The 22,458-nt window shown below is 39.1% G+C and overlaps 1 protein-coding gene across 3 annotated transcripts in view; it reads right to left on the bottom strand.

Moving 5' to 3' along the window:
- Positions 1–2,175: 2,175 nt before the first annotated feature.
- The window catches only part of LOC121898035 (AP-3 complex subunit beta-2), a 48,768-nt gene continuing 28,485 nt past the window's right edge, over positions 2,176–22,458 (bottom strand). For 2 of the 3 annotated variants that reach the window (XM_042412911.1, XM_042412913.1), the window contains exons 10-27: positions 21,853–21,907; positions 21,646–21,717; positions 21,132–21,194; positions 20,884–21,016; positions 20,285–20,394; positions 19,821–19,997; positions 19,262–19,448; positions 18,974–19,104; positions 13,877–13,991; positions 12,500–12,677; positions 12,187–12,352; positions 11,908–11,995; positions 11,519–11,628; positions 10,096–10,324; positions 8,533–8,617; positions 8,117–8,214; positions 4,974–5,112; positions 2,176–4,147 (exon numbers count right to left, since the gene is read on the bottom strand). In XM_042412911.1, the coding sequence (XP_042268845.1) occupies positions 3,955–4,147; positions 4,974–5,112; positions 8,117–8,214; positions 8,533–8,617; positions 10,096–10,324; positions 11,519–11,628; positions 11,908–11,995; positions 12,187–12,352; positions 12,500–12,677; positions 13,877–13,991; positions 18,974–19,104; positions 19,262–19,448; positions 19,821–19,997; positions 20,285–20,394; positions 20,884–21,016; positions 21,132–21,194; positions 21,646–21,717; positions 21,853–21,907 (2,329 nt within the window). In that variant the 3' untranslated portion in view covers positions 2,176–3,954. The remainder of the gene's footprint in view (positions 4,148–4,973; positions 5,113–8,116; positions 8,215–8,532; positions 8,618–10,095; positions 10,325–11,518; positions 11,629–11,907; positions 11,996–12,186; positions 12,353–12,499; positions 12,678–13,876; positions 13,992–18,973; positions 19,105–19,261; positions 19,449–19,820; positions 19,998–20,284; positions 20,395–20,883; positions 21,017–21,131; positions 21,195–21,645; positions 21,718–21,852; positions 21,908–22,458) is intronic. The other variant, XM_042412912.1, reaches the window with a different exon arrangement.

Here is a 22,458-nt window from a genome sequence, read left to right as displayed (position 1 = left end):
TTACTATTTATGATGCACAGATATTTAAAACTATCAGTGGCTGTAACTTTAAGTTTGTAATATGTACGTTTGAAAAGGAAAAACTTTTGTGTTCTTAAAGGGGACGTATCATGCACATTTCCAGGTCTATATTTATATTCTCGGGCTCTGTTAGAATATCTTTGCATGATTTTCAGTTCACAAAACTCTTTATTTATCTTATACTGACCCTTTAGACGCAGCCTCTCGGTTCAGCCTGATATGTCTCCTTTAAAAAAGAAAAAAAAGAAGAAGTGTCCTTTTTTTGTAATCTAAATCATGTTTACGTCTATGCATTTCAAAGGCAATGCAGGATTATTTACTTTGCAAAACATTTTCCTGTAAAAAAAACTGAACCACATCATTTCAGCACTCTAGTAGAAAACCAAAGACTTTCAGATCACAGTCATTGTAAAAAAAAAAAAAAAAAAAAAAATACCAGAACAAGTTCAAATAAACTTTTATATCAGCCTGAGTGACCACATGACTGATGGGCTCATGTTTCCCGCCACTGCTTATGTAAAGGTGTCTTGTTTTCAGACAGGTTTCACATTACTCTGTGACTACTGAAGCAGTATTTTCTTTAAATAAAAGACTCATTTTGTTCATCTCAGCTGTGTCTGTCTGTCTGTTTTGGTGACAAATTAACCGTGTTCCCGTACAGCTCAGGTTTTATAAAAACTCACCAGATAATGAGGACTCACTCTGAAATGTTTTGATAGGTTCAGGGAAGCGTTTAAGAACATGTATTTGTTATTTTATAGTCGGCTGCAAAGAGGCCACGATTACAGCAGAAGTCCTTTTTCTGTGTTCTGCTCGTTCATTCATTTAATACAAGTGTCAGCGTGAGATTGAACAGCACTGTGGTCTGGTGGTTTTTCATCTTTCGGGACGCCTTGCAACAAAAAAAACACACAAAAGATTGTATCTGTATTTTTTATTTGTATAATAAATAAACTTGTAATACTTCAGGACCACATGTCACAACCACACACAGGGTATGATAAACCGTACTTTGGATTTTTGAAACAGAAAGCTGATGCAGATAAAAACAAACTTCCAGACAGACGTTCAGTGTGTGAATTATGACTTGGGAGGAATAACGTGTTTCTCTGGAAGAAAACTCTCTGAGTGGATTCTTACTTTTTAAAATAGTATTTCTTACTCTTTACATTCTTCATCATGGCTGAAAACTACAGGTCTGTCTGTGGGGTTAAATGGTAAACGATGCAACAGGAACAAAAACGCAAAAATAAGTTCAGTCCACAGCTGCTCAGTTTGACTGCACCAAACTCCTTTTTGGTAAAACACAAACAATAAATAAATACACAGATATTATGTTAAACATAAGAAAGAAACGTGCAGCCACCGGGCACATGAGGGTTCATAACAAAAAAAAAAAACAGAAGCCACATGAACTTCTGACCTGAAATCAAACATGTAAATAAAAATGAAAGGCATGAAAACAGTGAAACCTGAAAAATGAGATCAAGGTAACACTCAACTTGAAAGTTTTTGACATTTGATCTTAAGCACAGATTTAAACTTTATTCAAAGATATAATTTATTGTCATAAACTAAACACCACATTCACATACAGTGAAAGTTGATTTATGAATTAGACTAAAATGACGCTACTGTCAGCATGTTTAGGAGACTATTTTGATCATTCTTTAGTCATTTTTTGAGCAAAAATGCAAAAAAAAAAAATGTGCGTGTATATGTAACTCTGGGCTCTGGGAAACTGTGACGGGCATTTTTCAATTGTTTTTGACGTTTTATGGACCAAACAATGAATCTCTTTATAGAAAAATAATCAGCAGATTAACTAAAAATTAAAATAATTGTTATTTGAAGCAATTTTTCAGAAACGTCAGACAAACAAATGATTCTCAAGTGTTTATTAGGGCTGCAATTTACGATTATTTTCATTATCGATTAACCTGTGGATTATTTTATCAATTAATTGATTAGTTGTTTGGTCTGTATGTCAGAATATGGTAAAAAATTTCGATCGCTGTTTCCCAGGTGACGTCTTGACCCACGACTCAAAGATATTCAGTTTACTGTCACAAAGGACAAAAGAAACCAGAAAATATTCACATTTGAGAAGGTGGAACCAGAGAATTTGTACATTTTTTTCTTATAGATCAACTCCAAATGATTAATCGATAATCAACATAGTTGCCTATTAATTTAATAGTTGGCAACTAATCGATTAATCGACTGCAGCTCTAGTGTTTGTCTCTTGGGGGGTTGATCATGTGCTTAAAGGACCTGTGTGTAGGATTTAGTGGCATCTAGTGGTGAGGTTGCAGATTGCAACCCTTCGTCCCCCCTCGCCATCACCCTCCCCTTCAAAACCTACAGTGGCTGCGAAAAACGCAAAAGGCCCTCTGTAGAGCCAGTGTTTGGTTTGTCCCTTCTGGGCTACTGTAGAAACATGGCGGTGCAACATGGAAGAGGACCAATAAATTCTACACACTGCACCTTTAAGATCCTCCACAAAGATTTCAAGTCAAGTGTTACGAGAGTCAATGTTCAAAACAGCGAGTTAATGTTTGCCAGGTCAATATTGAGTGTCATCACACCCACACACACACACACACACACACACACTCACACACTCACACACACACACACACACACACACACACCACACCTTATAGTAGTACTGTATTACATGTTGCAATACATACAGTAACATTTATACATTTTGACTTTTTATAAATGCCCCACTTACTGTGATGAACGTGTGCACTATGACGGCTACTGTAGGCAAATGGTAGAATTTGGGATGCAGATCGGGATCAGTGAGTTATTGATTATTAACATTTACTGCGTCAAAATGATTCAGTTACAGGTGCTCGTTGTCTCAGTCGAGCCTTCATGCCACATTCAAGTAATGACTGAAAATATGATGATGAGAATTTACTAAACTGATCTTTCACCTGTTGGAGAATTTACACCTTTATTTTCTATGACTTACAGTTTATTATCTACATTTTTTAATAGTCTGACAGCTGATAACTAACAAGCTATTTATTATAAATTGTGTTGTTAAAGAATAAGAATTACATCACTTATTCGGGCACCTCATTCTAATTAATTAAAAAACTCCTCTCAAGCAGATGTTTTGTTTGAAACTGTATTATTTCGAAGTTTTATTTTTTTCAGACTCTGACATGTTTGTAATAATCTGGTTCTCTCTCTGGTTGTGTGTTTTTTTTTTATATTCTCATAACGTCACAGTAACAATGTTTAGAAATATCAACACGAGCTCCTCTTCCTTTGAGTTTTCCTCATGGAGGACGGAGCGGATGGAGTTTGCTCAGTTATAATCACGTGACCTAAGTAGGGACATTTTTGGTCACATTGTTACAGGTAATCATATAATGAGGTTGCTGTGAACAGACGGCTGATGTCGTCTGTGTTCGTTCAGACTCAGTCCAGACGACTGAGCGGCTCCATCTGCTGAGGAAGACCATGAGATGTGAGAAAGCAAAGGAAGTGGACCTTGTGTTGACCTTTTTTTGTCAAGGTGTTGAAACTTGGAGCTCACCTCCTGTCGTGTTTTTGAACACTTATCTCTTATGGCTCCTCGAGGAAGTACAATATGTTGCTAAATAAGTATTTTTTGATTATATGTATAAAAAAAACATTAGAAAGCAGAGAGGGATTTCATATCAGGTCTGGCATAAATTGTGTCTGATTGTCATAAATACGTCGTACAGCTGTGGCATTCAGTGTTTCAAGGAGTAATTTCTAAAAGTGGCGGCTCTTAAACAAAACAACAAACTGGAATTAAACATTCTGGAAACTTCCTCACTGACACGGCGGACAGGAGAACGGAGTCTTGGACGGTATGTGCGAGGTGAGTGGAGTGGGGAGGTGGGGGGGGGGGGCAGAGGGGCAAAGGTCGGGCGCCGTCACGCGTCACTGCGTCAGAGCCAGGAGGATGTCTTTCACCAGCATGGTGCCGATCACCATTTTCTCACAGTTGACCGTCAGCTGGGCGGCACCTTCCTCTTTGGTCGCCACGGTGACCAACACCAAGCTGCCGCTGGTGACCGTCCTGCCGGCGAACCTGTGGACAGGATGATCAGGAGGAGGAGGAGGAACAGGAGGACTGAAGTCAAAGCAGCAAAGATCGGAAATAAAGACGAAGTCGAAGAACAAAGGAGGGACAGACGTGTCAATCAAACACGAACAACTTCATGAACTATTTTACACAATAATGACTGACTGAGGCCTTTTAATCATCGACAGTATTCATGTTGCTGTGAAGAGAGAAAGTGATTCGAGCTGCTCTGATTTAAACCTGGAGGGATTTTGCATTTATGCATCTCGAAAAACTGTCCCGACAGGCCTGATATTGCCACAAAAATGGCCAAAATTATTTTTATAATGTGTTCAGGTGTTAAAATCAGCTCAGTATTAACTTAATGAACCTAAAGATTTGGACTTTTAACCCTGAAAGGCCAAAACTGCTGCACCACATGTTCAATTTGACAAATTCTGACCAAACAGAAGTGGAAAATACTGACAACATTAATATTAGGATAATATGAGGAATATCTTGATGCTGACAGGTTCAGATATTTACTATTTAAACTCAAATATTTTATTTTAGTACATTACTAAAAAACTACATACATATTCTCGAGTATTTAAGAGCTCATAATGTGCTGAAATAGTTTTATTTTTATGATTTATTGTTTATTAATCCATTTCTATCATTTCTGTTTTTGTGAGTAGCATTAAGGGACAACAAACTACATTTCGTTATACAACCTTGTGTTGTAAAATTATAATGAATGAATCTTGAATCTTGAATTCTCAGTATCTCAGTTACAATCCTGATTTGTTGCCTGTTGTATCCTGCGTCTGGTAAATAAAACACTTTCACCAATGCAGGAGATTTTTGGCGGGAAAGTTACGGCTGATCTCCTCACCTGCATTCCTTATCTGAACCGCAGGGGACTCTGCTGAGGTTGGCGGCGGCGGTCACCCTCTGGACGATGGCGTGTTCGTCCCGGCACTTCACGTCGAGGGTCAGCTTCTCCGTGATCTCATTCATACCCATCAGCTGACCTGTAGGGGGGGGGAGTGAGCAGAGCACTGGTCAAACTGGGAAGCTCTAAAGTTGGCTGCTGCTCATCTGCTTTCTCCCAGTAGCATAAAATGCAAAACAAGGATTAATAATACAAGAAAACAGGACAGAGTGCTGCTTGTATCAATAAAGACATATTTATATATTATTATATTTATATATTTTTCAGGATATCAACCAGCTACAGATATATACACTATTACACACAGATACTGTATATACTGTATGGCCTAACACTACAGTGATCTCTATGTGTATCACTACAGTCTTCTAGCCAATTGATGCTAATACATCAATTATTGCAAAATGCTACTAAAGCTTAAACTGGGATGTCCTGATGCTTCCCACTGAACACAGTCGTCAAGTGATTCAGTTCACAGCACAAAGAAGGCAAATTTATGCACAACCAGCCTGGTTTAATGCAGCTTTCTTCTTTCTCGGTAAACAATTATTTGGTGATTTGCAAGTACAAAGACATCTAGACCAGTGCTTCCCATACTTTTATAAATAACAGCACCACTTCATAGTGTTTGTTTTGTTGCTGCTTGCATTACAAAAAAAAAGTGGCTTTCACGTTCACAATTTTGGTTCTTTTTGGTCGTCTCAGAGTGTCGAGGACTTAAATTTAATTTCTTAACTGTGACAAATCTTTACATCGCTTGTTTTGACTGCTGTGCATCTGTAAAAGGCTTATGTTTTGTTACTATGACAACCAGCAACCGTGAACTGTCTCATCACAAATTTGATTTTGATATTTCAGCTCTGATATGTTTGAAAAAACAATATAAAAATGTACTTACATGTTAATGTTGTTTTTTTTATGTGGTGAAATGTTATGAAAGTTAATCATCTTTTAAAAAAATATGGAAATGGAAATGTATTTTGTGAACCGTTGCGTTAGAAGTCCAGGTTCAAACTGTGATTGATGATTAGTCGATTAATTTAGTAGCCTAAAACTTTGTCATATCTTTCATCATTTAACAGGCAAAAGTGAAAAACATCTCCAGCTTCTGAAATGTGAGGACTTACTGTCTATAAATTTATATTTGGACAGCTGATCGGACAAAACAAGCGATTTAAAGACACCATCTTGGGCTCTGGGACATTGAGATGAGCATCTTTTACAAGTTTCTGACATTTTATAGACAACATTTTTAATAAATTGAACTGAATAAGAAGTGTAACACGTTATCACAACATCCATGGACCTTTGTTGCATGTTATAAAACTGTCTCTACACCTGCTTCATGTCTCCCTGCACTTTCAGCTCTTTAATAAAGGTGAAAAATGCCAAAAAAAGTCACTTTAAAAAAAGATATCCAAACAAAATTATCTGCAAATCAATTGAATGTTGTTCTGAGTTGCAGCCCTGGTCACTGAAAATCAAGATGTCTAAAAAAAAGATTGGATTTTCAACAACATTTATTCCAGTTTTAACCTTGATGTCTAGATGTGATTCAAACAGCAAATCACCAAATAATGAAACAATTCAGACAAAACAAATGCATCGCAACACTTCAGATTCCCCACATGGTCAGTGATTATCAGCAGTCTGAAAGCGAAGGTAACAGAAACATGAACACGATGAACATGATCGTCTGCTGCCCTGCTTTTGTTTATTTTATTTATTTCACACGATGCTGGACGAGTGAATCAAGATCAGTGGATGAGCATTTCCAGTCATTCCCGGTGGAGCAGAGTGTGAGCGGCCTCTATAAAGATGCAGGTTAAAGCACAGGTGAATCTGTCTGCAGCTACAGACCTGGAAGATGCAGCGAGTGTTGATTATCAAGGCAGGAAGAGGACGGGGGGAGACAGCGGGAGGAGGAAGGAGGAGGGAGGAAGGAGGGAGGAGGGAGGAGGGAGGAGGAGAGGGACTATGGGTTTGTGTGAGGTTGAGGTTTGCTAAAAGGCAGGTGGGCACACAGACGGCTGGGAACAACAAATCTATCAAAGCCAACTTACCTAGATTGTGTAATAGCGTCTCTATTGGGGACAGTACCAGGAGGGAGGAACCGTGGATACGACACATGTTTAAAGAGTCACTTTGAGCTCAAAACGCTCTCAGTGTTAGTCAGGATGTGAAATGAACTCCAGAAACATGCTGCTATAGTAAATATTGTCTGTTGCTGCTCCACCAAACACTTGGATCATATGGATTTTTTTTAAAAAACCTGGATTTTGATGTATTTTTAGTGGCCAGTACAGCTACTAAACAGTTATTTTTTCCTGCCCTGGTGTCCAAATGAAAATACTGAGCAGCAAACAGCTTAAAAGGCGATCAAGGCTCCTGGTTTAAATAAACAAACATCATGCAATACTGTGATTATTCATGTGATTATGTATTGGTAATCGTTATGTCTGTTACCAGACGATGACAGAAGACTTAAAAATGTGACTAAACTTGCATAAATACACTGCATGAATGATGTCACCTGTCTAATTACAGGTGTTGCATTTATTTTAAGGTAAATACAACGTTATAGTTTCATTTTTATTGAAGCACTTTACATAAAATGTGTCTGCAGCTTCCATGAAAAGGACAAACTCTTAAAATAAATGCCGATGATGAGAAAATATCAATAGCCATGATGCATATTTTTCATTACACTCATGACACAAAGGCACTCATCTCATCTTCTTCTGTGCTTTTTTTTAAAAACCTGTTTGCCTAGTGTAGATTTTCATATTGAATGTGCAAATCGGACTCTTTGATCAACTAAGGTGTGGCATGTTTTCTCTGGAGTCACTGAATTGATTTGCGGAAACAAATCATGACGTTCAAATGCCTTTTTTAGCTAGAATACTTATTTACAGCAGCTTAAATCACTACTATTAGTCAGAGTCAACAGTTCAGAGCCATCGAGAGCAGATGCACAAAATAACGTCAGAATAACGATGTATTAGAGCGACGTAGGAAGAAAGGAAATACAGTATGGGAATAGTAGTTTACATGGATGGTAGTCATCTCCTATTATCACTCACCTTGCTCCTTTTTAAACTCATTCTCTGTCAGAAAAACAGGCTTCATCAGCTCTCCGACTGGCGGCTGGATCGACACGAAGAATTTCCTGGTGTGAGTGCTGAAAAAGCAGACAAACAGTTCTAAGGATTATTTTTCTAAAAGGGCAACGACATCCTTAACTACACTTGACTGCGTTTTGCTCTCCCCGATGCAGCACAGAGTACACATCCTGGTAGCATGAAGGTGAAACTGACTCTTAAAGTGTATTTCTCTTGACTTGCAAACACACGCAAAGCCAACAAGCCCGACCAAAGTATGACTCAGCAGATTCATAAGAAATGGTTTGTTACAGCGTCACTTCTGTTTATACTTTCACCGGGCAGCAGGGTGTCGAAACAAGGGAGCGTGCGTGTTCAAAAAACAAGATGCTTCTCACCACAGCTGGAAGTTCGCCGCTTGTGTTGAGTCACAGAAATCGATGCCCATCACAGCTGTGGCCGTCTCGCCTGCTGGCAGCAGCTCTGTCAACACAGACGGGGGAAAAATAAAACATCAGTGTCAACACAAGCACAAATAAAATGACGTAAACCTCTTCAGTCAGCAACTTAGGCGCTTTGATCTATGAGGAATGACTCCTGCACTGCAGACCGTGCAGTGTGATTTACTGAAAAATCTAAGCTAAGCCTTACAAATACTACATATTAATTCTGAATTAGGTGTTGAATACGTGATGTGTTCAAACTAGAAAAGAGACAAAATCAGTATGGATCCAAAAATAGCTTAAAATCATCACCAAGTGAATTTAGATTTTGAGACTTATTGTGTACAAATTGACTGTAATGTTTTATATCAACCGATTCATTGTCCCTTTAATGGGAACCCACTTTGCAGCAGCTGTTAAAAATACAACAAGAGACTTTTTGTGCACAAAAATTACTAACATGTAACAGACAAATTACCATAAGAACATATGCACACTCAACAGAAGATTTGCAACATATTTCTGTTCTTGTATAAAGTGCATTTTCCCCCCTCTTTCTTCCAGTTATATAAGATATTTGTCAGTTTTTCCATTAAGAAGATTTCTTCAACAATCATGAACACATTGGTAAAGCATTTTATTTCTCATGACCCCTGACCTTTACTCTTGAGCAACTCTTAAAGGGGACATATTATGCACCTTTCCAGGTTAATGTTTTTAATCTGTGCCTCTATTGGAATATATTTGCATGATTTACAGATTTATAAAAACTCCTTATTTATCTTATACTGGCTTTTTATGCCCCTCAGTTCAGCCTCTGTCTGAAACAAGCTGTTTTATCTCCTGTCTCTTTAAGGCCCTCCTCCTGATAAGCCCACTCTGTTCTGATCAGCTTCCAGAAGCTTCCTCAGGAGGCTACATAAACAAACAGTAGTAGTCTAATTTCACTTCTTTTTCTCATTCTTTAATACCAACCTCTCAAATACATCAGTATATGTTCGAGCCCAAATCTGATCTGAAATACTGGACAATGAGACCAACTCAAGGAACAACCTTAACAACAAAGTCTACGGAACGAGTGTGTGAATGATCTGACGTCAGTTCGATGGGGAAGTAGAGGTAACTTTCCAAATGGAGCATTGAGAGCAGGCTGTAGCCCTGGTTTCGGACTTGCAGGAAGCATTTTTACATACATTCACCTCAAGTTTTGGAACTTTGACCATGTTTACATCATAACAGTATATATGTAAGAGAAAATCACACAACAGTTTATCCCCACTATTGGTAAAGCTATAAGAACAGGACATTATCAGTATGTTTTTATTCGATCTAAGGGCCAGATTATGCTTGAAAAGAACTGGTTTGAACAGCAGCTGAGGTTCAATGAATCCTGCAGCCTCAAGGGCCTACTGGCAGCGTTTAAGACCTCTACTCTTATTAATAACACAAATATCGGTGATCTTGCTTGAATCACATCACAATAAAAACTTCCTTCCCCACTGGACCTTCGCAACTCACCAATCTCCGGGAACTCTTTGACCCTCATCCCAGATTGCAGCTTCACGTCCTCAATGTGCAGGTTCTTGGTGTCGGAGGTGGCGTTGTTGGTGAACTGCATCTGCACCGCCACCATGTTAGCGTCCGGGCTGAACGGCTGTCGGCTGAAGCAGTACTCCACCGACAGACCCTCGCCCGTGATGCGGTGCAGCAGCTCATAGTTCTTCAAAGCGCTGGAGGGAGCGATGGTCTGTAGAGAGAAGAGAAGAAGAATCATTAACCATCACTGAATGACACTGTTTGTGTTCTTTACTAGGATGGTGGGAAAGAACCTCACAGGACTGACAGCACGTAATAACAATCCTGAGACTGTTTCCGTTTTATTAGTTTTTAGAAATGGTGGTTATTAATTAAAATTTGCGCTTCATTTTACTTTTTTTTTGAGGGAAATATCCTCTCTGGATATTCACAGGCAGTGTTACTAATGAGTTCATGAGTTAGGAAGTAAAATGAGCCAAATACATCAGCAGATGATCAGTATTTTAATATCCTTTAATTGACTTTGCTGTTGATCTGGCATGGGAGTCGGAAATTCATATCACGTAAAGCCCCAAAAACAGCTTTTTTTTTTCCATTTGAATTTATTGCAAACAATGACGATAAAAATATGAAACCATTCAATTCAATCTAATTCTTTAAATCATCCCAGTCTGAGTCTTCATGAGTTTTATCAAGAGTGTTTGTGTCATGCAGATCATGTTATGAATACTAAAGTAGGAAATCCGTCCTCTCCACAACCTCGTTGCCGGATTTAGGAAATGTTTTCTGTTCTGCTGTCAGCTTCTAGTAATGTGTTCAGGTCAAGAGTAAGAACCAAATCGAATCGAGTTCTATTTGTCATTATTTCTGGGGGCATTTTAAGCCTTTATTTGAAAGTTAACAGTAGAGAGAAACTGAAGGAGAAGGAGAAAGACAACAAATGACGTGCAATAAAGGTTTCTGGCCGAACTTGAACCAGACGTAGGTTCATGGTCGGCACCCTAACCTCCTTCATGGAGTTATTTTACCACAAATAAGCTCTCATTGTGAAAGGCAGGGTGAGTTGGAAGTGTGGGTTATAACTTGGACAAAGCCAAAGTCTTATTTGACAGATAAAAGAGTGCAGTCGTCTGGTTAATATTGGAATACATCAGCTACTAAAAGTTTCCTTTCTTTACACTATCTGGTTGACTTTGACACTTTGACTTCCATAAAACAAAAGCAAAGACAGATATTAGGAACATGTGTTCTGTACAGCCATCTTTTCAGTCAGTCAGTCAGTCAGTATCCTGCTGCAATAGACTCTCTTACTTTATAATCTTCCCAGTTATCATCTGTCTATCATCATTTGTCTAATAGAGAAAAGATACCAACCAGGAAGATAATTGATATTTTGGGTACTTACAGCCGGGGAGAGAACAGCGTCAGACAAAGATAATCCCTCCAGGTCGGTCACAAGGCTGTTGGACAGGAACGAGTTGACGGGCGTCACTTGAGGAGAGGGAGCGGGTTCAACTGAGAAAAGAGACGACAGCGTGTTACATTCATCAGAAAGTCAGACCTGACTGCATTCATCCATTTGTTATATTATCTCTCGTGGGAACACATTTACATTTTCCCACATCTAGTTGCCAGAAGAGTTGGCATAGCAACAAGTCAAGTACACCTACTGTTACTGTGGGGTTTTTAGAGATAGTTGCATGGTTGCAAATGTCCTTGACTTTTTACTAGAGTGAGCGTCATTACTTTTCCATTCTCTTTCAGAGCAGAAAGCACACAGATGAAAAAACTCACAGTCATCAAGGTCGAGTAGAGACATTTCTTTCTTCTCTTTCTTGCTCTCTTTTTTGACAGGCTTGGAAGGAGGTTTAGATTCAGCTGCCTGCAAACCAAAGTGACATGAATAGATGCTGATTTTCATGTTACGTTCGTGTGTGAAAGCGGGGCAGTCTAAACACTGGAAGGTTTAGTTCATAAGTCAATGATAAGAAGACAGTTTATTTATTTACAGCTACATTTTATATTTTATTATAACATGTTATGGTTTAAATTCATGTAGATTCATTTCAGTACCTTCTTTTTCTTTTTGACTTCTGTCTCAGACTCGGAGTCTTCAGACTCTGATTGGCTGCTCTCGGATTCGCTTTCATCCTCTTCGTCAGATTCTGACTCAGAGTCGCTCTTACGCTGTTTACTCTTCCTCTCGTGCTTCCTCTCTTCCTCTTCACTGCTCTGCTCGCTGGAACAAAAACAAAGAGTTTGATATGCTGTTACACAAAATGAGATGTTTTAAGTGTGTTATCAGCTTGATGTTAAGACCTAAAATGCATGAAAAGGAATAAAATCAAGATCGTGATTAAACACTAAAAACTGTAACATGTGCTACCTTTCGCTCTCTTGCGCTGCCTTCTTAAACTCTTTCTTTTTCTTCTTCTTCTCCTTCTCCTCTTCATCTTCCTCCTCTTCCTCAGACTCGGAGCCTTCTTCACTCTCTTCGCTCTCCGATCCTGACCCGCTCTCCTCGCTGGCGCTGGCGCTTTCCGAGTCGCTGGCAGAGTCCGACTCTGAAGAGGGGAAAGTCGGGGTCAGACTGTGAGCAGGTCAGCAAGTTTATACAGAAAAACAGACTTTTACAGACTAAAGGACCCAGTGATCCTTTCATGAACCAGTCAATTGAATACAAGTAACGTCCTAATCTGTCAAATTATCTAAACTTTGCCGTGACTTTATATTACTGATGCACCAGACACACTCTGACATGTCAAATCTTAAGCAACATCTATAACTGACATCCCAGATTCTCTGTTTCTTATTCTCTGCTGTGTGCATCAAGTACATCCTGACTTTGAGAAAAGACGGAGTCAGCTTTAAGCGACACCTCGTGATGACATGTTTTGATTTTGTTTTTGATAATTTGGTGCAAACTGTGGATGCAGTAAAAAAAAGGATTCTAGGTGATGAGCTGCCACCAAAACTCAGCAGCTTTAAATAAGCAACCTTTTCAATCTTTGCAAAGAAGTTGCAACTGTAAAAAACTGACATTTGGGTTTGCTGATGTTTCTTTTTATTCTCCTTCCTCTTATGTAAATTCAATTTTCACTGGCTATTGAAAAGTCTTATTTCAATATAAACTTTTGACAAGAACACACCGAGGGAATATGTAAAGATGAGCCCGAAAGATCAAACCTGTTAGTTTTGATTTTGACGTTTCCAATTAGGAGAGAATGACAGATTTTAAATGAGTGTCCATGAAAAGACATCGTCTAAACTTTAGGCCTGCGACTAACAACTATTTCCTTGTTATTGGTTTCTCTTATTTTTGTCATTTTGTCAATAAAATGTCTGACAATATTGAAAAATGTCCATCACATTTTCACTGTGTCCTTAAAGATGACATCAAATGTCTTATTTTGTCTGACTAACAGTCAAAAACCAAAATATATTCTGTTTACATTGATATAAAACAGAGAAAAACAGCAAATCCTCACAATGGAGAAGCTGGAACCGGAGAATATTTGGCTATTTTGCTTAAAAAATGACTTAAACAATTAATTGATTACCAAAACAGTTGACATCCTCATCCACACTGGCTGTCAGATAACATCAGTTTCACAACTCTTACCTTTTCTAGGACTCCATCTCTCTCTCTCACACACTCAAACACTCACACATACACACACACGTGAGCTGAAAACTTTGTCAAAACAAGAATAAGAAGGTGCCAAGATGGCGCAAACAGAGCCGTCAAACCCCCTGAAGTTACCACTGTCGGCGGACTCCGTGGGCCCAGACTCGCCCTCTGAGTCGGAGTAGAACGGCTTCTCCACTTTCTTCTCCTTCCTCTTCTCCCTGCTGCTGCATTTGGTCCATTCAGGCACCTGTCGGAGGAAGCAGAGTGCAGACAGTAAGCCGTCAGCTCTGCCTCAGTGAACAAAAAAAAACCCCCTCAGACAGAAGCGGAGACGTGGGCAGATTACAGTAGCGTGGCCATGAATGCCTCTGCCTGGGCGTGATGCAGCCAAATGAAACCAGCCATCCCTGCTGCAGATCCGCTTTTAGATCTGACAGTCAGACAACAAATTACAATACAGACACTAATGCTTGTATGGTGTGTTTTGTTTGGTTTGTTTTGCACAGATAGATGTCAGCACCAGGTGATGCCTTCATGACCAGTTTGCAGAAATGGTTTTTCTTTTACACAGGGAGCAGTTCCATTAAGAGAAGTGATGTCTTTGAGGAGTGGTGACTTTCCTCCCACACTTAAAAAAAAAAAAAAAAAAAAAAAAAGCCATCTGTCTTTCTTTTTCAGTGACCAAAACTCATTAACCATCGGCTAATGAGCTCGGACATCTCCAACCCACGTTTAAAACCCACAGAGTCGCTAATGCATCACGACGTGTCAGAGGAGCTCACGTCCTGCTTAAAGAATCACTTCTTTAATGGTAGAGACCGAGGAAGAGGGTGCTGTGTTTCAGGTAGCTTGGGCTGAGCTAAAGCACAGAACAGCGACTATGTTAGGCGGGGTGTCAAAAAGCACTTGAGTTTTGCCGCTATATGGGTTGAGGCTCAAGGAGGTTCGGGCTCTTTGCCGCTAACTGACTCACACTCGTTAATGTTGTGACTCTTTCGAGCAGCGTAAAAACCTGGCAGACGTAGAAGAAAAAGAAAGAAAAAAAAAAAGAGTTGGGATGGAGGTGAGATGGAGGAAAAAAAAAAGGAAAGGGAAAGATTTCAGAAAAAAGTCAGGAAAGCAAGAGAAACAGGCACAGGAAGGTTTTCTGGGTCTAAAAAAGAAGATGTGTGAGAACAGTTTCTGATATCACAGAGACAAATAATAATAACCCCAAATTTCATCACAGCATGTTAATAATTTACCACAATATCTGGCAGTTACATGACTAACTCTGGCAATACACTCCAATATAACTTAATTATACTGAATATACTTAAACACTGCAGAAATAAAAAATAAAAAGTCAACATTAACATTCACTACTTACTAATAAATCAAGCAAGTACATGACAATACATTTAGTATGAGCGTCTTCATCAGTAACGAAGCACGATGTTACACGAGCAAGCTAAATGAGCTAAATGAAGAGGTGGAGGTGGAAAGGTAGAAGGAGGGGGGGGCGTCATGGAGTCGGGGGCTGAAATCTGAGAGAAATCACATCACACAACAACATTTGTGACGCGTCCAACAAACCGTCACAAATTTCACGTGAGACCAGTAAGATGCAGAAGAGGAAACAGGACCTGTCGCTAACTAAACAGCTTTCTAATCCTTTTCACTGATTTTAGTCTTCTTCTACAACTTAAATCCTCAGATTTTAACGTCCTCAAATAGGATGAGAGTCGTTCTTTTGTTTGATGCCATTAATTGAAGACCGGTTTGCAAATTTCAAGTTCATCTCCTTCCACTTAGGGGGTAAAAAAAAAAAAGGACAGCTGTCACATTTATCCTCTATTTAACAGCTACGAGGAGTAAAAGCTAATTAATCTTATCTTGTCAGCTTCATCATCATCTGTTACCAGAGAGAGACTATAAGAGAGAGAGAGAGAGCAGTCATCAAAACAAACAAACCACCACCGCACTCTCAAACTGAGGAGAGGAGGAGGAGGAGGAGGAGGAGGAGGGGAGGTGGGGGGGGGGCACCTCTCGCCAGTCTCCTAGCAAGCCGATCCGCCCCTCGCCGGTGGTTATGGTTTCCTCTGTCTGTGGAGATGCATAATGTGCAGAGAGAGAGTCTGTCAGAGAGGTCGAGGCTCCCAGTGGATCCGCCGACCCTCCCGGGCTTTTTACAGCCTCGACATGAGTGGACGTAATGGGACTCTCAGTGTGATAACGGTCCAGCGACTGAAGCTTGTTTATGCTCTTTCATCAAAAATCTTGTATATTTTACGTTGTTGCTGACCATTTTTCAAAACATACCAGACTGATTTCCTACCTTTCCAGGCCGCCCTTTGATTTTCTTTCATTTTTTTTTGTCAAAGGATTGATTTTAAAATAATGCTGTTGGTTTATAAAGCACTTAATGGTTTAGGTCCAAAAACATGACAAAGCAGCGTTCGGTTTTTATGCTCCACATATCTGGAACAAACTCCCAGAAACCTGCAGGTCTGCTGCAACTCTCAGTTCTTTTAAATCATTTTCTGTTTGCCGCCTTTTATCAAACCAAATTTGAGGGTTAATATTTTACACTGCACTGTAACTTTTATTATCCTGTTTTATCTGATCTTATTCCCTTTTAGCTCATTTTTATTATCAATTTTAACACTTTTTAATGGTTTTTATGTCTTTTTACTTGTGTTGCTTTAATATTCTGTTTTGATGCCTTTTATGCTTTATGTAAAGCACTTTGAATTGCCTTGTTGTTGAAATGTGCTACACACATAAACTTGCCTTTAATACACTTTGAAAATCAGTCTTGGGAGAGATTTGAGATGTGCTTGGAATACTGCAGTAGATAAATTATCCATCACAGATAACATGCTCTTCTTTTATTTTTGGGTCAAAATTACACTATTATTGCAGAGAGAAAAGACCTGAGTATACTTATTTAATGTGAAGCCTTCAATAATCAGACAAATAGACTACTGTGTCTCAATCAGAGTCAAAAAAGTCAAAAACACTATTATTGTATGGTAATAGTCGATTGACAGAAAATTAATCTGCAACTATTTTGATAATCAAATGATCATTTCAATCATATTTTAAACTGAAATGCAAAGTATTTGCTGGTTTCAGTCTCTAAAATCTGTTTCTCATATAAACATGATGATAAACTAAATATATTATTGGTTTTTGGACTGTGAACGACAAGACTACTTTGAAAGCTTCTCCTTAATGGTCTCAGATTTTAAGGTCTGCTGCCAGATACAAACCAGACCAATCAGCAAAGACTTGAATCACCGTCTCGCCAAACCTAATAAATATCTATTTAAATGACTGGAAAGCATCACCACCAAATAAAACCTGATTTTGCAGTTGCAGGACCTAAAATAATCTTATTTAGGTTGGTACTTTGGAAGAATTTCCATCAATAGATGCCATGTTTTTTTCATTTTGAAAACATATTACAGAGACAACCATATATAGAACATTACCAGGCACTATTGTTGTATGTATTTAGAGCGTGGTCCTAGTTTTTAGCTTTTAGTTTATTATTCTGTTTGCTTCTTTGAGTGTCCATGTATTGTGTTATTTTATGATTCATGTGTGATGCAGCTGCTGTAATGCAATAATTTCACTTAAGGATTAATAAAGTCCTCTGTCTCGTCTCTAAATCCTAAACCCGGTGGGTCGCGTGTTGTTTAGTCAGGTGTAGAAAGATTCATGTTGACTTGAAGTGACATCACACGCTAATGTAATTTGATCCCGGCCAGACCACAATAAGAGAAGCAAAATTACATTTGCATTGCAAACATAGCAAATTGAATCGCAGTCATGAGATACGTTGTCAGAAAATCAATCAGACATCGGAGGTTCTTTGAACGCAGCTGCAGGGAGAGCTTTCAAAACAGTCCCTGTTTAAAGCTGCGATACCACCTGATGTTCAGTCATTTATATTATTAAAGCAAGAAATTCTTCACTGTGATGGATTTTCTACCTTAAGTTTCAAATCACTGCAAGGAAAAACAAATGGCTGCCTGGATGGTGGACGATCGAACTAAATGTAACTACATGATTTGTACTTAAAACTAATCCACCGATATTTTACAACCCTGTCTCCTGCTGGACACCAATCAAATCAAAATACACCTCAAAGTGTACGACAATGCACCTGTGGCCTCATCTTGAAATCTGCATCACAAGTAAATGACAAGTTAAAAGCGAGTATGGGACACTGGCAGTGAGTACAAATCTATGCGATTATAATACTAACAAATCAAGACTTGAGGTCACTTCTGGACTTTAAAATCAAGTTGAGTTGAGTTGATTTTTTTTGACAAAGAAGTGATACACTCAAGTTTTGATTTCATGACTTCAGGTAAAACACATTATTGGTTATGAACCAATGGCACATGGAGTGAATGGGATGGAGAAGAAGAAGAGGAGGGTGCTGCTTTGGGATGAAGCTCTACAGGAGAATGTACAGTGAGTGTACTCCTCTTGCTCATCTGTAGTTTAGCAGATTGTAACTTCAGTATCTACTTAAAAATTTGGGGGATAATTAGGTAAAATTTAATATATTGAATATGATGCAAAACATCAACTGTTGGTCGTCTGTGTTCTAGCAGAGATTAGAGGAGGTTTAGTTTATAGAGAGTGTTTATGCTGTTGATACTGATTTGTAGTGAAAACTTATGCTGTTGTTCCCATTTCTGTATCGCATGTGCTATTGGCTCAAACAAAGGTGAGAAATCACCTGGACGGGGAGAGTGAGCTGCTGCCGAACAGAAGCAAGTGCAGCAGAGAGGAAGAGGAGCTCGATATTACTGACTGTTATCAAAGTGAATCAGTAGTTTTCAAATAAGAGGGTTTCCTGTCTAACTTTTGCTCTCACTAATAAGAGAATCATCCTCTTTTCTCCTCTGTGACTCATTCTCCTCCATGGAAGGGGGGAGATGTTGAGCAGCATCCATTTGGAAGTAGATGGAGGCCAAAACGGATGCATGTTACCGATGAGCTGTTATGCTAATGAGCAGTAAGTGAATGGATGATGGCTAGTGAAACAGGAATCAATGTTATATTGGAGTAAATGTTATATTGGATGTGAAGCCCTGGTGACTCTGTCCAACCCCTCTGAGGCACTGCTCTGGAGCAGGAGCAACCCTCGCTCCCCTCCATCTTTTGGACCCCCTGGAGATCCCAGAGGGCCCCTGTGTCTCTGTATGTTACTGTTCCCACTGCACGCACAGACTCCTTCACCTCCACGTTGCGCACGGAGGGGTCTGGGGCGGCTTCAGGCCAGTCGGGCAACTCCTGGTAGCCCCCAGCCTTGGCATTCAGCAGGTGGGACAATGAACCCAACTGGAAGTGGTCTCGATCTGCAAAAAACACAGAATCAAAGAATCAAGAACTCAAATCAGCAACAACACAGAAGGCGCATACTTTCTGTTTTGGTGTTCATGCTTGTCTCAAGAAATAAATAGCGACTATGTTTTCAGTCTTAAATCAAGTGAGGACTTTTAATGGCTTCTGTACCTTTAAATGGAGACTCGAGGACGGGTGCTGGCTTGAGGGCGAGAAACAGTTTCTTAGCGTACTTGCTAAGGGCTCCACTCTTCTCGGTGGGCACAATGAGCTGGCGAATGAAGCGCGCCCGATCACGGATGTCGTAGTTCTGGTCATACTTGGCCAAGTTCAGAACATACTGTGTCAACAGTTTGGTCTGTGAGAAGAAGAAACATGGAGGAAATGGAGGATGAGGAGGGAACAAACAAGAATAATTAAAATCTAATATGTGCATGTACTGTATGTGCATGGTAGAGGTGTGATCAGTAATGGTGAACAAGTCATTCTGGCGTGATGATTGTAGTGTAACAGAAGGTTTTGACCTTGCAAAAGTAGGTAATTAGTTGTTAAGGTGTTACTAGGTGGTTGCTAGGTGTTTTCCATGGTGTTCTGGGTGGTTGGTAAGGTGTTGCTAGGTGATTACAATGTTTCTACGCTGAATCTTGGTCGTATCGGACACATTCTGATGCGTCAAAGCTTTATTGAGTTTTTAAACATTAGTGATGGACACACGCCGTTTATTTAATACCTGTTTGGAGTTGGTGAGATAGAGCTTGGCGGCCAAGTTGATGATTTGTAGCTTGACGATGTCCTCCTCGTTAGTAAACGACTTGGCCATCTTTCTCAGGACATCCGGGGCGATCTTAGGTACATGTTCACAGTATTCTCCAATCAGCCACAGAATACTGGCCCGCGCCATCGGCACCTGAGGACGCAGGTTAATTCAAATGTTAACGTACATCTAACTCTCAAAAATCAAACTGTGTACAACAATATTTCTCTCTATTATATTTTGTTTGTTCTATTTTGCTTTTTTAACCACCTCAGGTGAGACATTCATTATAAAAAGAGAAAAAAAACAAACAAAATATCCAAAACAACCAAAACAGGTTCACTTAAAATGTACTTGGAGTAAACGTTATTACAGATTTAATGTGTGATCTTTTGTGATTTAACTCTGACATTAATGGTATTTTTGTGAATGAGACTGACCTGGATGTTGTCCGTTAGCTTCGCCATGTGCTTGATGATGTCACTGTGCTTCTCCGGCTGCATCTGCAGCAGCTTCTTGATAACAACCACCGACTCTGCAACCACTAGCTCTGTACGACAGGACAAAGAGGTGCTTGTTGATACAGTATCAGGAAAAAACAGTCACTGAGTTTTCTTTCATTGTTGGTGGGTCTATGTCTGTTATACAAATAAAGTTATTATTATTATTATTTTCTTTTTTATCATCAATTAAGTTACTTAAATTAAATTAGTCAATTAAATTTAGTCAATTACTTTTTTACTCACTGAGGAAAATGCTCTCAAACAGTTTCCTTATTTTCACTCTTAATTATATTTGTTGTTTTTTTTCCCACTAGTTCTGAAGTGAAGTCTGTGTGTTAGTGATCATCTAATCTTCTAAAACTTGTTATTTTCTGCTTCTATTTTTTTTCAATGTGCAAAATTTACATGCAAATTAATACACTTGATTGAATTAAACTACTGACCTGATATCTCATACTGCTATCTGTATCAATTTATTCCTCCTTATAATATGAATCACTTAAAAAGCACCTGTAGTTTAACACAGATTCACTCACCGTCTCTGTTGGACAGCAGCTGCACCAGGCCGTTCAGACACGTGTCCCTCACCTCACCGATATTGGTAGCACAGCGGCCAATAGCTTGAATTGTGGCAGCCACAAAGTCTTTATCCATACTTTTGATGTAAGTCTGCCAGGAAGAGAAGACATTCACTTAATATAGTTTCTATTTTTTTGTTTTGCTATTTTGATTAAAGACAAAGATTCTGTCTTTTCGAAGCATCACAAACTTAATTTCACTTTACCTGAAACTCTCTGAGAATGGTGGAAATGTTCGTCTCATTGGCCAGATTGGTGAGAACCTCAAGCTGCAAAAGACAAAATAAATAAATAAATGAATAAAACACGACTGACCGTAATATATAAACTTAATTTAAAAGGCATCATTTCTTTGTTTGAGGGCTCCTGTGCCAAAGACTGCACTTTTAAAATTGTGCTTCACTCTGATTCATGTCTTTTAAATTGGCATCCGTGATACGTTTGGTGGAGTGAGTTCAAATCAAGTTTAATATTGTTTTTAATATTGTTTGACGGTCTTATTATATCTTAACATGACGTCATTGCCGCTCCTGTTGCAAGAACATAACTCAAAGTAAGTGAGCTTAAAATGATGGAACGGCAAAAGATGCTGCAAATGTAATGTCCATTATGTGTCCGAGTTGAGAGAATTAATAGCCCTCCATTGATTCAGCCTCATGATTAAAGAGGAAAGGATGGCATCATAATTCTGACTAAAGGTGGAACAGAATATAAAGCAACCTTAAGGACTTTGATCTGGGTTGGGTCTGTGGAGCGGATGTAGAAACTCTTTAGGTACGGTTCAAACATCCCCTGTGAAACATAAAAGTGGGAAGAAAAAGAAAAAGTCAGTGAACCTGCAGCTCCATCAGCCTTTGATTTCAAGACAGACACACACACACACACATACACACATACAAAGACAAAATACCACGAGGTATAGCTCACCCTTCTCTTGATCGTCATTGTTGCCACGTTCTGAAGAACAACAAACTGAACTTCACTGGAATAAGAGACAGAAACAGGAGAGATTGAAGGAGCAGGCAAGGTAGGACTAGAAACACCCTGTTCAACACCTCAGGCAGCCATGTTGAAGTCTGCAGCTCAACACAACAATGGTAATATTTTTTTTATTATTATTATTTGTACTAACATTAATAATTAGGAACAGATCTTGTTGGCTAGCTAATATACATCTAATAGCACATTGAATTTTTACACTAACATTCAACTTGAAGCAAGCTTTTTTTAGTTTTTTTAGATGAGGTTGTCTGAGTAACTCGCTGGGATTTATATATGTGACAGTCCTGTTAATTTGAGATCCTGCAGCCTGCAACTGAATCACATGACAAAAGTAAATGGAGCCACAATAGCTTATAAAAACAAGCTCGCTATGTATTGCTCAACCTGTCGGGCAGGTGACTGGTGTTCAAAAATGGGCCGCAGGTACCAGCGTTAGTGTGAAGTCTGCAAGCTTCAGCGTGAAATACGAACATGCTCCATCCTCAAAAATACCCCCGAACGAGGTCTGAGAAAAAAAACCTTTGAAAGTGT

The sequence above is a fragment of the Thunnus maccoyii genome, chromosome 5 (assembly GCF_910596095.1).
Source record: "Thunnus maccoyii chromosome 5, fThuMac1.1, whole genome shotgun sequence".
Lineage (NCBI taxonomy): Eukaryota > Metazoa > Chordata > Actinopteri > Scombriformes > Scombridae > Thunnus > Thunnus maccoyii.
This window is presented reverse-complemented; position numbering and strand designations above follow the sequence as displayed.